This window comes from Cebidichthys violaceus, unplaced genomic scaffold, assembly GCF_023349555.1.
Source record: "Cebidichthys violaceus isolate CVI_PGR_0920_01 unplaced genomic scaffold, fCebVio1.0.p SCAF_16, whole genome shotgun sequence".
Lineage (NCBI taxonomy): Eukaryota > Metazoa > Chordata > Actinopteri > Perciformes > Stichaeidae > Cebidichthys > Cebidichthys violaceus.
In genome coordinates this window covers 4,720,120-4,735,835 of record NW_027176329.1, presented here as the reverse complement: position 1 = coordinate 4,735,835, position 15,716 = coordinate 4,720,120, and the positions used below count along the sequence as shown (strand labels likewise).

General features: G+C 45.0%; 2 protein-coding genes across 2 annotated transcripts; one reads left to right on the top strand and one right to left on the bottom strand.

Annotated features, from left to right (window-relative positions):
- Positions 1-93: 93 nt before the first annotated feature.
- zbtb22b (zinc finger and BTB domain containing 22b) lies at positions 94-7,564 on the top strand. Its single transcript, XM_068710837.1, has 5 exons — positions 94-171; positions 1,878-2,114; positions 2,558-3,364; positions 3,559-3,837; positions 4,295-7,564. Exons 2-5 carry the CDS (start codon positions 1,878-1,880, stop codon positions 5,339-5,341), a joined length of 2,370 nt encoding a protein of 789 aa, XP_068566938.1. The 5' UTR covers positions 94-171; the 3' UTR covers positions 5,342-7,564.
- A 2,668-nt stretch (positions 7,565-10,232) lies between these two features.
- hsd17b8 (hydroxysteroid (17-beta) dehydrogenase 8) lies at positions 10,233-14,797 on the bottom strand. The gene is made up of 9 exons (XM_068710836.1): positions 14,514-14,797; positions 13,466-13,668; positions 13,231-13,347; positions 12,430-12,525; positions 11,845-11,930; positions 11,587-11,671; positions 10,896-10,938; positions 10,500-10,574; positions 10,233-10,426 (listed from the first exon to the last, which is right to left on the bottom strand). Exons 1-9 carry the CDS (start codon positions 14,557-14,559, stop codon positions 10,407-10,409), a joined length of 771 nt encoding a protein of 256 aa, XP_068566937.1. The 5' UTR covers positions 14,560-14,797; the 3' UTR covers positions 10,233-10,406.
- Positions 14,798-15,716: the final 919 nt, after the last annotated feature.

The window sequence follows — 15,716 nt, the reverse complement described above, 5'->3', positions numbered from 1 at the left end:
ATCCTTTTAAAGGCGACGCGTCGCTGTCTGCCGCTGCAGGAGAGATCAGATGGGAAGAACATTTTCCAAAAATGGTCCCCAAACTTCACGGCCTGGATAAGCTGGCAGCACACACCGCCGTCAGCTCGGACAGAGACGCTACTTCAGCCGGCTGCGGTGTCAACTGAAACGGTGAGTTTAATGGCCGCAGCGGGTCAACGGCTCTTTTCTTTTCTTCTTCTTGTAGCCAGCCGTCTGAGCTAGCTAGCAGGCTAACGTCACATCTGTAAAGGTGGGATTTAGAGTCCGAACCTCTGAAGGTCTGCCGCTGTGTGTCTGTCTGCTGCCTGAGAGCTGAAGACGAACACCAGCGGAACATGTTCACAACCACGCCAGCGGGATTCATCAATCCACGGCTTCGCTTTTGTAGCTTGTCAACTAAAAGTCTGCTTTTACTCCAGCTGTTGATTCCCCCCCAAGCGCTAATAACAAAGTGTCATGAATGCCATGTTGTAGGCTAGTCCTCCTCATAACTAACGACGTGATGCGTTTGTGGTCCATGTGAAGCCCTACATGACCATGTTGATCTGAGCTCTTCATCACTACCAGGCTGTCAAAGTGCAATCAGTTCACACGAGCGCAGGGACAGCCGGACATAACACGCACGGTGCTCGACATACAACATGCGCTACGTGCACGAAGCTGAGCTCGTCTGTGACGAGCAGCGGGGACCGTCTGAACGAACAAACCAGCATAAATAAATATATATATATATATATGTGGCGGAGACAAAGACACTTCAAAAGAAAGACACGTGAGGTTGCACGGGGGGGGGGGGGCTGTCCACTTCCACACTGTCTCGAGTGGGACTAATTTGCAGTGCATTCTGGGTAAATTAGTCGTGTTTTTTCAATGACAAGTCAACATGCTTCCTTGATTGGCTGCACAATATGAATCACCTGTAGAAAAGTGCTGATTCAACTTTATACTCACAAAGGCAGGAGCTGCAGTTATGTGGAGATGTTGAATTGTTTGGCGTTACTGAGAGGTGTTTCTACTGTTTTGTCCACCTATCAGAGGGTAGAATGTTAGAAGCACCTCTCAGTGTAGACTCGTGCAGTCTAACAGCAGCAGCAGGCCTCCATCAAATCATTAAGTTAAGAATCAATCCATCAGTGGATTGACAGGAAATGAATCAGCAGCTATTTTGATAATTTCATAAATGATTATTATTGAGTCATTTTCTAAGACAAAAAAAAAAGACAAACATGTCTGATCTGATGTGAGGATTTTCTGCTTTTCATTGTAATCTAAATGTCTTTGTTGGTTTGATAAAACAAGACGTTTGGAGATGTTACCTTTGTTTCTCTGTTTTCTGATATTTTATAGAATAAACGATTATAGAACAAGAAATTATTTGACAGTAATCGTAATAAAAGGAATAATTTGTTGCTACAGTAATCATCACCTCTCTGAAACATTTGATAACAAAGTCGTTAAAGAACGTAGAATATATTGCAGGACTGTTACTTAATACACTGTGAGTATCTAGAATTCTGTATTTTGGGGTTTTTAAAATTCATAATATTTCATATATTACCACTACAAAGCACTTACTAGGTAAATAAAGGAGTTGAGAGTGACAATCATGTGACATTTACACAAGTGATTTTTCCATACCTAAACCGATGTGGTGATGTACCACATCTGGATATCAGAACAAGGCCCTCTGCTTGTTCTGGTACTTCTACTACATCCCCACGTCAGACTTGACTATGGCCTGGACAGATTCAGCAATAACAAACCATAATGGAGGCAGTCGGACTTAAAACATTAAAAAACATAAAACACTGAAAACATTAGTGAATTGCCAGTCATGAAGTCTTTCTCCCCTCTAGATGCAGTCCCTGTCCATGGAAGTGGGCAGCAGCAGCAGCAGCAGCTCAGCTCCCAGCGACACATCTGGCCCGGTGGTGCAGGTGTGCTTCCCCGGCGCTCAGGCCTCGGTGCTGGACAGCCTGAACCGGCAGAGAGAAGACGGCAGGCTGTGTGACCTCTCCATCCACGTCCAGGGACAAGTGTTCAAAGCCCACCGCTGCGTCCTGGCCGCCTCCTCGCCCTACTTCCACGACCAGGTGGGAGCGTTTAGCTGCTGACGTTTTCCAATCAGTACGAACACATAAAACATGGAGTCCAGTTCATCCATCTCTGATCTGGACCATGTCGAAAAATGCGCCTTAAAAATCAGATTCAGAGGCATGCAACTTGTATTTGAGCGCTTGTATGAGATTTCATAGCAGCTGTCTCAAACTTTAGGACCTAGACAGTTTGGTTTAGCCAGACTCAGCGTAAAAGATATGGAGACACAATAATGGATATAGATTTAAAGGGAGATAGTTGACTTTATTCGTCTTTGTGGATACGACACACTCTGTGTATAATGTAAGCAACATGTGTCCATGACAAGTGTCCTAACAAATAAGAGAAAGGCGGCATTGAAGGGAGGAGAGGCAGGACAAATTATTCATAAATTGCTAAATGTATTATTGTGATATATATCCCCCCCCACCACCACCAGGTGCTACTGAAGAACATGTCGACCGTCTCCATTCCGGCAGTGATGGACCCGCTGGCGTTTGAGAGCGTGCTGAGCTGCGCCTACACCGGTCAGCTCCGGATGCTGCGCGAGGACATCGTCAACTACCTCACGGTGGGCAGCGTCCTGCAGATGTGGCACATCGTGGACAAGTGCACCGAGCTGCTGAAGGAGGGCCGGGCGGCAGCGGGAGGTGGGAGCGGAGGAGGAGGAGGAGGAGGAGGCGGCGGCGTGCAGGACGGAGCAACTGTCGGAGGAGGAGGAGGAGGAGGAGGAGGAGGAGGCTCGGCCAACCTCGGATGCAGCAGCAGCAATGGTGACGGTGTTGCAGGCGGTGGTAATGGGGCTGGCAGGGATGGCGGTGGCGGTCAAGCCCAGGTCGAAGGGTCCAACGAGCCCCAGCGCGCCTCCCAACCTCCCAGCCGCCCGTCAGTGAGTGAGAGCCAGTCTCCCAGCAGCACCAACTACTTCAGCCCCAGAGACGGGAGCAGCTTCGGAGGAAGCGGTGCAGCCGCAGCCGGGGCGTCAGCGGACGGAGGCGGGGCCAGCAACACGCCCAGCTACTGCACCCCGTCGGGAGGAGAGGAAGCCTTCCTCATTGAGGAGGAGGAGGAGGAGGAGGAGGAGGAGGAAGTGGAGCAGGAAGAGGAGGAGGAAGAGGAGGAGGTGATGTACCACCAAAGGAAGAGAGGAAGAGGAGGAGGAGGCAGCAGGAGGAGGAAGAAGATGAGCTCAGCGTCAGAGCAGGAGGTCGGGGTCAGCGACAGCTTTGGCGTGTCCTCTTATCAGGTGAGCCGTGCACCTTTAGACTGATCAGAAGAGCTTTTATTTTGACAAACAGTTTAATTTTCACAAGGGTTAGCTGTTATTTTTTATACCAACTTTGTCTTTCAATAACTGACACGCAGTATTTTCATCATTATTGAACAGTCAAGCTGCTTTTTCTAGACTAGAAATCCTTAATTAACCATCTCAATTGAAAGGATGGGGAGGACTCGGCGATGCCGCTGCAGAAGCGTCCTACCTACAGCCAGCCCAGCATCATGCCCCGTAAACAGTGGGTGGTGGTGAAAAGCGAACGCATGGAGGACGACGACCTCATCGTCGTGTCCGGGGAGGAGGGAGGAGAGGACGAGGAGGACGAGGACGAGAGGGAGATGGAGCTGGCCAGAGAGAGGGAGAGAAGCGACTTCAACATCTCCAACGTTCGGAGCCTCTCGGCCGATCTGGGAGGCAGAGCAGAGAGCGACATGGACTCACAGGTGAGCTGAGTCGAGCTTTCATGTAGCATCTTTCAAACTATTCTGATAGAGGTTTGTGTTCGTGGAAAGGTGGGACAGACCGGGTGCAAACTGGTGGTGTGTGTTTTAATACCACCATCAGGGGGCGCCAACGTTTAAAACATTCTAATTGTACACAAACCAATGGGTGACGTCAGATGACCACGACCACTTCTTATATACAGTCTGTGGGTGAAACAGAAATACAGCCATCTGAACCTGGGTGATGTGCAAAATAAATATATGTTTTTAAACTTCGAGACTTTTCTAGATTCACGCAGCACATGAGACTTGCATCCACTGTCCAACATGCAGGTGCAGAGGAGGAGTCTGTGTAAAATCACTGAAAAGTATTTCTAACTTTGAAATTCTGCAAATGGTCCTGATGCAGCACAGTCCCTGCATTTTGCACTCATCACATATCTCTGTGTCTCTCCAGGTGGACTACTGCCAGTCGTCAGAAGACTACCTCAAGTTTGAAGGCAGTCTAATGGACCAGACTTTAGCTCACCTTCATGACAGTGCAGCGGGTCAGAGCCAGAGCGCTAACCGCGCCGTGTCAGCGCTGCTGGGCCAGGTTCAGTCTGCCGCCTCGGCCCGGGCCCAGCTCTTCCCCCTGGACATGCAGGGGAACCAGATCCTCCTCTACAGCCAGGCCTCCGGACTCTCCCTGGACGCTGCCGCGCCTCCAATGGGGATGGCGGGTGGTATGATGGGAGGAGCCTCTTTCAAAGGCCCCGGTCTGGAGCACGGCGCGGTCCACCTGTCGGCGCAGGGCGGTCTGGGAGTCGATGGCATGGACGGTGGGGGGATTGGAGGCGGGGGCGGCATCGGCGCTGGGGGTTCAGGGAAAGTGTTCATGTGCCACTGTGGTAAGACCTTCACCCACAAGAGCATGAGGGACCGCCACATAAACATGCACCTGGACCTGAGGCCCTTCCACTGCCCCGTCTGTGCCAAGAAGTTCAAGATGAAGCATCACCTCACGGAGCACATGAAGACGCACACGGGCCTCAAGCCGTACGACTGCCTCGGCTGCGGCAAGAAGTTCATGTGGCGCGACAGCTTCATGCGGCACCGCTCGCACTGCGAGAGGCGCACCGGGCTGGGGGAGGGCGGCGAAGGAGGCGAGGGAGGGAGAAGAGGAGGAGGAGGTGAGGATGGGCCAGATTTGATTGCCTCCCCTCACCTCCTCCTGTCTGGGGGGGAGGGAGGACAGGGTGGTATTCTGGGAGGAGGAGGAGGAGGCGGGAGAGGAGGAGGAATGACTGCTGCTTCTCCACATCACGGCGTCTCAGCCACAGGAAGTAGCAGCAACGGTGTTGGTAACATGAGCAACAATATGGCCGCCGCAGGGGCGCTGCTAGGGGTGGTCTCCCAGAGTCCCGGTCAGGGGCCGGGGATGTTCGCCGGTCTGGGGTTGGGTCGAAGTGTGTGCGATGAAGACGTGTGTGAAGTCAGTGCCGATGACGGCAGCGTGACTTAAAGCCGGAGGGTGAGCTCTGTCCAACGGCCGCCTCTGTCTCAGCAAACTGTCCCGCCTCTCGTTCCTGCTGCTGTTTTTACAACATAGTGAACGTGGAACCTCTGAATCACTTTTGAACACTCAGCATTTCAAACAGGAAGTGCGTCCCTTGTCTGTTTGAGTGGGAAGGAGACGCTCCCGTTGGACACACAAGCCGAACAAAGACTTTGAGATTCCAGTCGACTGCCAAGTCTCTGATGCCATCTCAAGTTATCTGCAATTTTTTGGAAACTTGCCTCCGAAAAGTGGCCTCATTAAAAAAAAAAAAAATGGACCTTTCATCTCAGTGAGTAAGCTATCGTTTCAAATATCCCAGATGTTAGAAAAGTATATTTTTTTTTGGGGGGGGGGGGGGTGTTTGTGGAAGAATGCTTTGCGTGTCGAGAGGAAGCTAGAAATGAAGACACAGCTTCACTAACTGTTACTAACAAAGTTCCCACAGAGAGTAGAGATCAGTAGAGAGGCTGTTCTAAAGTGCTGTGATTCTGCAGTATTGTATTGTAATGTATCACTGTCATATGATTAAAAAAAACCCCACAAATCTGCAAGAGAAAAACTCTACATTCAGAACTCGACTGAGAAAAGAGGAAGTTAAAGTTGCAGGTTTGTGTTTTTTGGGGTCTTTTCCTCGGCGTCCCATGTGACGCACTGACTGTCAGCACTGCCACAGTGAGATGATGCTGCTTTGCTGGAAGCCCAAACTGGACCACAGTGAAGTCACAATCATCTTTTAGCTGCTTATTTACCAACCTGTACAGCCGGTGAGCTCATTCAGAGCACTTTTTAGGTAAACCTAAAGTGTGTTTTTCTTTTCTTTGAGCTGTAAACTAACTAATGTGAGTGTACTGAGATGAACCACATGAAATCATCAACCTCCACCCCCACACCAACACAAACACTACCTGTCATGATGAGCGCCGCTCATCTTCTCCGCCGTAGAGAAGCCTCCCGATGCTTTTCAAGTTCTGCTGCTGTTACCTGCTTTCACTTTTTCTTGTTGTTCACAGAGTTCTCCTGCTTTGAGAAGTATATTATCACTGTAAATATATAGAAATATACGTTGTTTTCACTCATCACAACCTGGAACAAACAGCGAGTTGTGACGGTCTGCTTTAATCAGATGTGGAGGCGGTGTTTGAAGTGTTCTACACCGAGTTCCTCATAAATCATCAGAACCTCCAGTCAGTGCATTTCAATGAGGAGCACTAGAAGCTAGCGATGGTAGACGGTGGTCTCTGAGCTCTACAGTGTCTAGAGTGTTTACGAGCCTCCAAAGTTTGTCTCTATTTCTTTCTACATGAGAGCATATCTGACTTGTCAAACGTTCTGGATATTGTGAAACTACTAATTGATTAGTTGATAGACAAAAAATGAATCCGTGACAGTTCTGATCCTATTATTTTAAAAAGTAAAGGTGAAAACACAAAAGATGTTGTGGTAAAATCGGTTGATTGGAGTTCTTCTCTATAATCACATTGTCGTGAATTTAACACATGCAAATGAATAATTATATAATATATTATATTATATAAAGATATTTGGGGAAAGGGCAAAACAACAATGAAGCCGCTCTGAAGCTGCCTGAATGAAACACCGTTCTGTTTACTCTGAAGCTCACAGTTCTCCACCGTGCACGATGTTCTCCTCTGGGCCCTGCTGTGGTTACAACACACCAGTAATACACCAGTAATACACCAGTAATATACCAGTAAATACACCAGTAAACACACCAGTAATACACCAGTAAATACACCAGTAATACACCAGTAATATACCAGTAAATACACCAGTAATACACCAGTAATACACCAGTAAATAGACCAGTAATATACCAGTAAAACACACCAGTAATACACCAGTAAATACACCAGTAATACACCAGTAAATACACCAGTAACACACCAATATCATGTACTGGTACTACTACTGGTAAGACACGCTGACATGTATCACTACAGAATTACTTTCTGCCTTTGTGATATTAAAACACAGAGTAGGTGATGTTTGTAGAGGAGGTAGTTTTTGCCACATTTCTGTTGGTAATAATGTAATCATCTTCTTTTCTTTGTTTTGGTTAAGAGGCCAAAACACATAATACATTCCTCCTCATGGAGCGGCTCCTAACTGTCAGAAATTGTCAGACTTATTCACATTTAGCCCCACAAGGGAGAGCTGTTCACGCACTGGCAGAAATTAATAGTATTTTTTATATATTTATATATATATATATATATATATATATATGTATGTATGTATATATATATATATATATATATATATATGTATATATATATATGTGTATATACATGTGTGTGTGTGTATATATATGTACATATATATATGTGTGTGTATGTGTGTATATATATATATATATATATATATATATATATATATGCATGTGTGTGTGTATATATATGTGTATATATACATATGTATATATACTGTATGTATATATTTATATATGTGTATATATATTTTTTTTTCTTTTCTTTTGCATCAGAACACAAGATCCTGCATCACTGCTTACTAAAATACTCTTTAAATATTCTTTAGTACTCTGTGTGCTGTGCTTCTCAACTTAAATGTAAAGATTAGGCCCATTAAAAAAAATTAGAATAATAAACTAACTATGTAAGTCAAAAGTATGGAGGAAAATGTCGTTATGAGAGAAAAGTGCATCATTATTTGTGATAGAATGGTATTGACTTTCACAAAGGTGTGTCGTCTTGTAGCCATGATTGGTGCTGTGCTTTAAGAGATTATGATCATAGAAACCTGCAGCAATGTGATAACTGAGTGTTTATGTAGCTGTATTATTGTTTCACTCCTACATACTGTAACCAAATCATACTTCAGCGTGTCGCTGCTGCACAGGACAGTAAGGACAGGAATATAACACATGACCTCTTTAACGTTTCGGTGTTTTACACTAACACTCACGTAGAGCTGAAGAGATAAAGGGTCTGAGCGTTTGACCTTCTGTGAAGGCTGGCTCTGGATATTTTTATATGCAGGTTTGGAGCGCTTTTTGTACGTGACCTCTGACCTCCAGTGTTTCCTCCGTGACGGCTTCAGCTGACTTTGGTTTGTCTGCTTCTCTGCTGACGAGCCACAGAGAAAACACTGCACGGCTGTGAGAGCAGAATGTGTGAGAGACAAACGTGACGTTAAACACTGGAAAGCGTTTAAGCGTGCATGTGGGGACCGTCGACTGAGAGTGAGGTGTAGGTGGACGTTTCTATTTCTTGGCAAACTCGACACGTGAAGAGACAGAGGAGGCTCGGTCAGAAACATGAACAGAGGAAGACAGAATGATCTCTACTTTCTACATCCCGTAATTTAACAAGTTTCTGCTCGCCTCAGCACCCAAATAATCAATAAAACCTCAACATGTGGTCGGCACAGTGTCGATCTCAAACACAAAAACTACTTCTAACTTCTTGTGCCAAATCGGGAGGTGTATCTTAAAATGATGAGAGGAAAAAACATCTACAAAATAGACCCGAACCAAAGAGAGAGGACGTTTTAGGGTCCCTGTATGACGGGTGTGTCGGTTGTTGTGTCTCTTAAACTCCAGCCTCATGGTTTCTCTAACGCCACGTCTGATGTGAACGAGTGGTAGCAGAGCTTCACGTTGCATTTTTTTTCCAGGACCAAGTAAAGACGGAAGGATCCGGACAGAGCGCTCAGAGCTGCCGACTGAGACGTTTGAATTATTTTTGTACATTCCACAAACTGTTACACGACTTCTTACTTGTGTTCTGGTTGACCAGTCGATTGTTGAACAGAAAACGTTAGACATTTTAATGTAAATCCTGAGTGGTACTAATAACGTCATGAACTACAGTACATCAATGTTCACCTCTGCCCTGTATCAAAGTAATGGATTAATAAATTATTTGGTGCGAATTATGGCTTTTGTCTTTAATCTCTGTTCAAACCTTGAAGAAATATAAATAAATTGTGGGCTGTATTTTTTGCAATTGTTAGCCAATATCTGTATTTTTATTTTTTGTATTCATTTCGAAGGTGTGTGTGTGTGTGTGTGTGTGAATATGAAATACGTATTTATTATAAAACTAGAGCCTAGAGGCTTTACAAAATTGTTGTAAATACAAAGTTGTCATCGTCCAAAATTTCACACAGATTGTGGGATTGAAATGTGATTTGTCAGCACAGAGTAACAACGTTCAGCAGTCTGTGTGAAGACACATTTGTTAAGCTGTTTGCACTTCGAAGCCAACAAGGCTCATCACACATGACACCAAGCAGGTGAGCTCTACAGATCAGTTCAGCTCCTGAAAGAGCAGCGCCTCCTCCTCCAGGAGCAGAGCTTCTCCTCTCTGCTCCTCCGCTCTGGGAGCCGACACCGACACCACGCTGCTGAAGACCCAGGACATATTGCTGGACCCGCTGGAGGGAAGGGGTTCACGGGAGAACCAGAACCAGGACTGAGCAGCAGGTCTGACTGTCAGAGCTGCTGCTCAGTCCAATGAGAGGTTTTCTAATCTAAATGGACTCTGGTGCGATTAAACACTACCGCTTCTTGTCCACAGGGACCGCCAAAATCAACACAAAATAAAAAGTTCCTTGAAGTAGCTTTAACATTGAAATGTATTCAAAAAGACAACTTCTAAAGGAAATCCACGAAAGGCTCTCAGTCGACACAGATGATGAGTGGAGGCTGTGGTGGTGTGACAGCTGTTGAACCTCTGAAAGAAACGTTTGTAGATCTGAAGGGCCGGGTGGATCAGGAGAGGACATGAAGGGCTTTACAGACACCAGAAGGCTGACGGAAAATACTTCTAATTCTGAGTTTACAAGTTCAAATATTTCATTCTGTACAGAGATATTACAAACAGGTGTTTATTGGCACAAAGGTGGCTTTACACTGTGTAGTACATGTTAGCAACCACATTTATGAAACAATCAACAGTAATCACAAAGAGCAAATTAAGTTCAATCATTTCAACAATTAGATGAACTATGAAAGAACAGGCTGGTCTTCATCCGTGTGACGGACGGTTCATCCCATGAAGAGTCCACCTGACAGAGAAAACACCAACGTTGAGCGTGCTGCAGATCAACGTGTTCTACAGAAGCAGCGGTCACACTGTACCTGTCACTTCCACGCTGGCTCCTGTGATGTATCGAGAGTCATCCGAGACCAGAAAGGCGCACACATCAGCCACCTCTGGAGGACAAAAAGAGTCAACAGTGTGAGGAGGACCTGGGAACGAAGCATGGCAGACCTGCTCCTGTAGACCAGGTCAAATCCACAAAAGGTGTAGCAAAGTAAAGTGTGTTTTAGAACTTTTAAATAACATTTCAAAGTGCTTTGTGTCCAAAATGTGTGTAAAATATGTTTTAACCGTAACGGTCAGCAACACATGCTAAATGTTTAGATTCTAGTGCTGTTTGGAGCTTAGAAACGTTCACATCATCTCCATTATGAATATCTAAATGAGAATAAAGGTCTTCAGTGAAAACAAACCACAGTGATGCGTTCACTGACCTGCAGGCTCACCCATTCTCCCCAGAGGCACCAAGGACTTCATCTGATAAAAACACACAAACAAGACGCAGTGCAGATTAAGGAGGACGGCTCTGTCTGATGACCACAGCGGAGTCGGGATGGTCTGTCAAAGGGTTCCTTTGGTTGGAGTTTGTATTAAACGGCCGGTTGAACCACTGAGCCCTGGTGATATTTAGTTCTGCAGAAGGTTCTAGTTTGGTTTGCTGTGGTTTAAAGATCACTGCCAAGACTCTGCAGCCAGAACCTCAAAGGTTGATTTGTGCGGCTCAAAGATTCATTAAAGATAATCACAGAGCAACTTGTCTTTACAGACACGTCGACACACAAAGATGAGGTGACTCAGGAGAGTCCGCTGAACGCACTGTCAGCAGTTTGTGAGCTATTTTATACTGAAGCGTTTCACCATATTCTGAACCATGCTCCATAAATAAAGCTGATATAAAGTCTATCATGTTGATTGTAGGAGGTGAAACTAACTGCATTTAATCTAAAATACAAGCAAACATTGTTTGTTAAAGGGTTTTATTTATTATAGCTTGTAATCATTAAAAGTTTACATTTTATCTACGCAGTAATTTACATATTGCCTTCCTGTGTGTGTGTGTGCGTGCGTGCGTGCGTGCGTGCGTGCGTGCGTGTGTGTGTGTGTGTGTGTGTGTGTGTGTCGTACCTTGCCAATAACCCTCTCTGGAACTTTATCCGTCATGGGAGTCGATATGAAACCTGGCAACACACAATTACACCGAATCCCAAACCTGCAGGAAAAGAGAAGGAGAAGCCAATGAGTGTCTTAACTTCTACATACTTTGATATGTGTGTGTGTGTGTGTGTGTGTGTGTGTGTGTGTGTGTGTGTGTGTGTGTGTGTGTGTGTGTGTGTGTGTGTGTGTGTGTGTGTGTGTGTGTGTGTGTTGCACCACTCGCCTCACCTGCTGAGCTCTTTGGCAGCCGTCCTGGTTAAACCCTCCACTCCTGCTTTAGAGGCGGCGTAGTTTGCCTGTCCGATGTTTCCCACCTACCAACGTTGATCACACAGACACGAGGAAACAGAATCAGTCGTGATCCACTGGAGATGTTCATGAAGCAGTCAAAGTTCAAATCACACAGCAGCTACTCTCACAGAGGACTGAACAACTCATGTGTGGCTTTCAAACCTTCATTTTGTTTTTTAGAATAAAATACGCTCTTGATGGATTTCTGTGTTTATTCTTGGATCTTGTGCTTTGTGAAACGTTGATTAGAAACCTAAAGGAAACATTCCTGTTAAACAAGTTTTAAATGACTAGAACTATTCACTGTATTTGTGTCTGTTTTGGTGTTTGACTACTTATATTTAGTGCCTTTGGACTCTACTGAAGAGAAGCTCTTAGTGAACTAAAGACAGGTCCAGGATGAAAATACTGCTGACTTCATCCTTTAACAGTTGTAGACAATCCCACCATCACACCTACAATCGTGCCTTTCTGGATACAAACTTTAGCTTCAGCTGAATATGTAAAGTGTAAAGCGGAGACCTTTCCCACGATGCTGCCCACGGTAACGATGGATCCTTTGGGTGCTCCACAGGCCACCAGAGCCTGAGCCACAGCCTGAAGGACCAGGAAGGAACCCTGGGAGATGCAGGAGGAGAGAGGACTGAATAAATCTCTTCACCGTGTTCTGTTCTCTGCTCTTCATCTAAAACACAGAAAGACGGAGACGCAGGGCTGTCTGATGATGAACAGACTTCATGAATATGTTAAAATAATGTAAGACAAAGCAGAGAGGAGGAGGAGAGTGGATCATGAAGAGGTCTGTCTGATCCAGATGTTGCATTAATATGAATTATGGGAGCTAGTTAACACTGTGTGGATCGTTTTCTAGTACAGGAGTTATTTCCAGTTGTCGTCACAAAGCTGCCTCGTGTTGTTCTGAGCTGCAGTGATGGAATAAGAGAGTAAAAGCATCAAGACTGACAGGAGGAAACGTAAAGCCGTTCAAATGAGCTTTCATTTTTAGATTTCATCTTTAAAACTATGTCTGCGTTCATAAAGGATTCGACTGACCGATACGAATATCTGTTGCTCTTCACTACTTGTCACTTTATTTTGAAGTCACTGCTTTAGTTCCTGTCAGGATCCTGAAGGAAGGACGCCTGCGTGTTCCAGTGAGCTGATTGGTCGGTGGTCGGGCTGCTGAAGTTAACCTGCAGCGTAGGTTACCATGGTGATCCATCCCAGCTTAAAAGCTAGAGTTGAGCTGAAAAACAGCCGGATAACTCCCTCAGCTCCTCGCTAAGCATGGCGGTTCAGGCCCCAGGTGTCATGGCCGCCTACCTTCAGGTTGACCTGGAGGACTTTGTCAAACTGATCCTCCTCCATGTTGAGCAGGAAGTCGTCCTGGGTGATGCCTGCTGCGTTCACACACACCGAGGGAGGCTGGAAGTACCGAGTCTGCAAAGGGACAGGAGGACATTCACCGTCAGAGGACAGAAAGCAGAGAAGAGCAGAGCGGTTGTTTCTCAGGAAATGTGTCAGATTCAGACGTTAATGTTCCGTCTGCACCACGCGCCTGTATACTCGTGAGCAGCTTCTTCACGCTCTCTTTTGACGACACATCCACCACCGCCGCCATGTGACCCTGTCCTCTGAGCTCACTCGCCAGCCTCCCGAGGGTCTCGTTGGCCGACTCCTGGCTGATGTCGGCGACCACCACGGAGGCGCCCTCAGAGGCGAGGCGGCGACACACCGCCCGTCCGATCCCGCTGCCTCCTCCTGGGAGGGAACATACAAGTGTCATCTCTTTGTTCGGCATTTCTTTTTTGTATTATACAGATATATGTTGTGTATTTGTTGTGTCTCTGCATTGTTATTCTGCCTCTCTGTTGTGAGTGAATGGACCTTTATCCATCCTAAAGAGCCTTAGCTTCCACTGTGTGAAAATGATGCTTCATTATTTATATTAGAACTAAAATGATTACAGTCAATGAATCAAAATTAATCTATTCATCTAACTATTTAGTCATGTTTACAGCAGAGGTGCGTAACAGTCTGGTTGCTGCTTCTCCAATATGAGGATTAACTGCTTCACTGAATTACAACGTGGATGTCTTTGGGTTTAGGACTGTTGGTTAGACAAAACAAGACGATGGAAGAGTTGGATTCTGGGACACATTCTACAATATCTTCAGCCATTTCATTGGCAAAAGCCAGAAAAACGGTAATTGCTATAAATTGCAACTCCAATTAATAATATTGCTATGGTTCAGAGACAGAAAATGAAGTCAGTGGTTTTATTTTCACTCCAAGTTCAAATTACTAAACTTAATTGGCCCTGATCCTGGTGGAACTACTTTTTTTAAAAGTCATGGATCAGAGTTTATACTCACTTCACTCTGAACCCTAAAGCTGCCCAACTGGTGTGAGTCAGTAGGAAAACAGTGCTTTACAGTATTCTACTAGAATACTCATGAGTTTACATTTACAAACCAGTAGCTCTCAGCTAGCATCAGTCGGTTAAAACGGACTGAAGTGAGCCTGACGACCAAACGTTAAAGACAACGTCCTGCTTTTCCCTGTTCACGTATCACAGCGACAGACAGACGCAAATATAAACGTACCAGTGACCAGCGCCAACCTTGACACGAGCCTTGTGGCGGCCGCCATGACGGGTTTGTAGTTTGTAGCGCGAGTAGTTACGGAGTAGTTACGGAGTAGTTACTGAGTGGTTACTGAGTGGCACCACAGCGAGCCGGAAGCTGCCGAGCTGAGCGGCCTGGCAGCCCGTCTGCAGCCGAGAGGCGCCTCTGTCCGGACCCGGTGATGTACGAAGAGAACCGGATACAGCGTTGGAGAAGCCGACCCATTCATTCCGTTTAAAGTTGCTCAGTAGCGCATGAAGCAAAACAAGTTTGACTTCCGAGTCTAAAATTACCCGGATGTTCCGGCGATCAGCCGCATCCTCGGGCCCATAGAGCATGCGCACTATCGTTTTACGTAAACCCGCATCCCAGCCTCGTTCTTCCCAAACGTATTTTGTGATTTAACTATATACACGACTCTCTCCTCAAAAATAGTTATCCTTGTATATAAATGTTAACAAAATCTACATCTAAAAAAAATGAAGAATAAATGTTATATAAATCCACAATTACATGTACATATGTTTATGTATACAGATAACCAATGTCAAACACACAAATGCAGTTCAAACATGACAAGCAGTTTTTAAATGCAGGTACAGTTTGTATATAAATGTAACATCCAAAAATGTTTTTGATGACATTTTAAAATTCTTTTAAATACATTTATCTGTCGATTTCTTTTACATTTATTTTAAAGCATTTGTGTGCGCATCAGAAATATCAACCAGCTGAGACAACGTTGTTTTAAAATCAAATGAGCTAAATAAATAAATATTCATCTGCAGCCTTCTTAGAATACAACGTTTTTATAATGTAAAAATGTATTCTATATATTAATATTCAAGAACTTCAAATCAAAACAGAAAAGAAAAGCAACACAGAGGCTGTGTATACATATTTATAAAAAAGTATCATTTATTTATCAAAAATGAAAAAAAAGAGAAATAAATCACAGTTTGTCATGGATCACTCCACTGCATAAATGAGGCCTGATAGATAGTAGCTATGACAACTACATTCCAGGTCTACATTCTATTAAGTCTGAAAAGACCATTTACCCGAAATATTATTTCACCTGTGTGGGAAAGACAGAACAAAAATGTTATTCAGGAGGAAAAGAGAAAAACAGGGATTGTTGTCGGAATAAAAAATGTCCCCTCACCAAAAAAAACCCCAGTT

Bases quoted from the DNA above. Each gene is read 5' to 3' on its own strand.
- zbtb22b (XM_068710837.1), top strand. From the start codon at position 1,878: ATGCAGTCCCTGTCCATGGAAGTGGGCAGCAGCAGCAGCAGCAGCTCA. The intron at 2,115-2,557 runs GTGGGAGCGTTT...CACCACCACCAG, and splicing joins CGCCCTACTTCCACGACCAG to GTGCTACTGAAGAACATGTC. The intron at 3,838-4,294 runs GTGAGCTGAGTC...GTGTCTCTCCAG, and splicing joins AGAGCGACATGGACTCACAG to GTGGACTACTGCCAGTCGTC.
- hsd17b8 (XM_068710836.1), bottom strand. From the start codon at position 14,559: ATGGCGGCCGCCACAAGGCTCGTGTCAAGGTTGGCGCTGGTCACTG. The intron at 12,526-13,230 runs GTAGGCGGCCAT...TGCATCTCCCAG, and splicing joins TCCTCCAGGTCAACCTGAAG to GGTTCCTTCCTGGTCCTTCA. The intron at 11,672-11,844 runs GTGAGGCGAGTG...CTTTTCCTGCAG, and splicing joins GCTGCCAAAGAGCTCAGCAG to GTTTGGGATTCGGTGTAATT.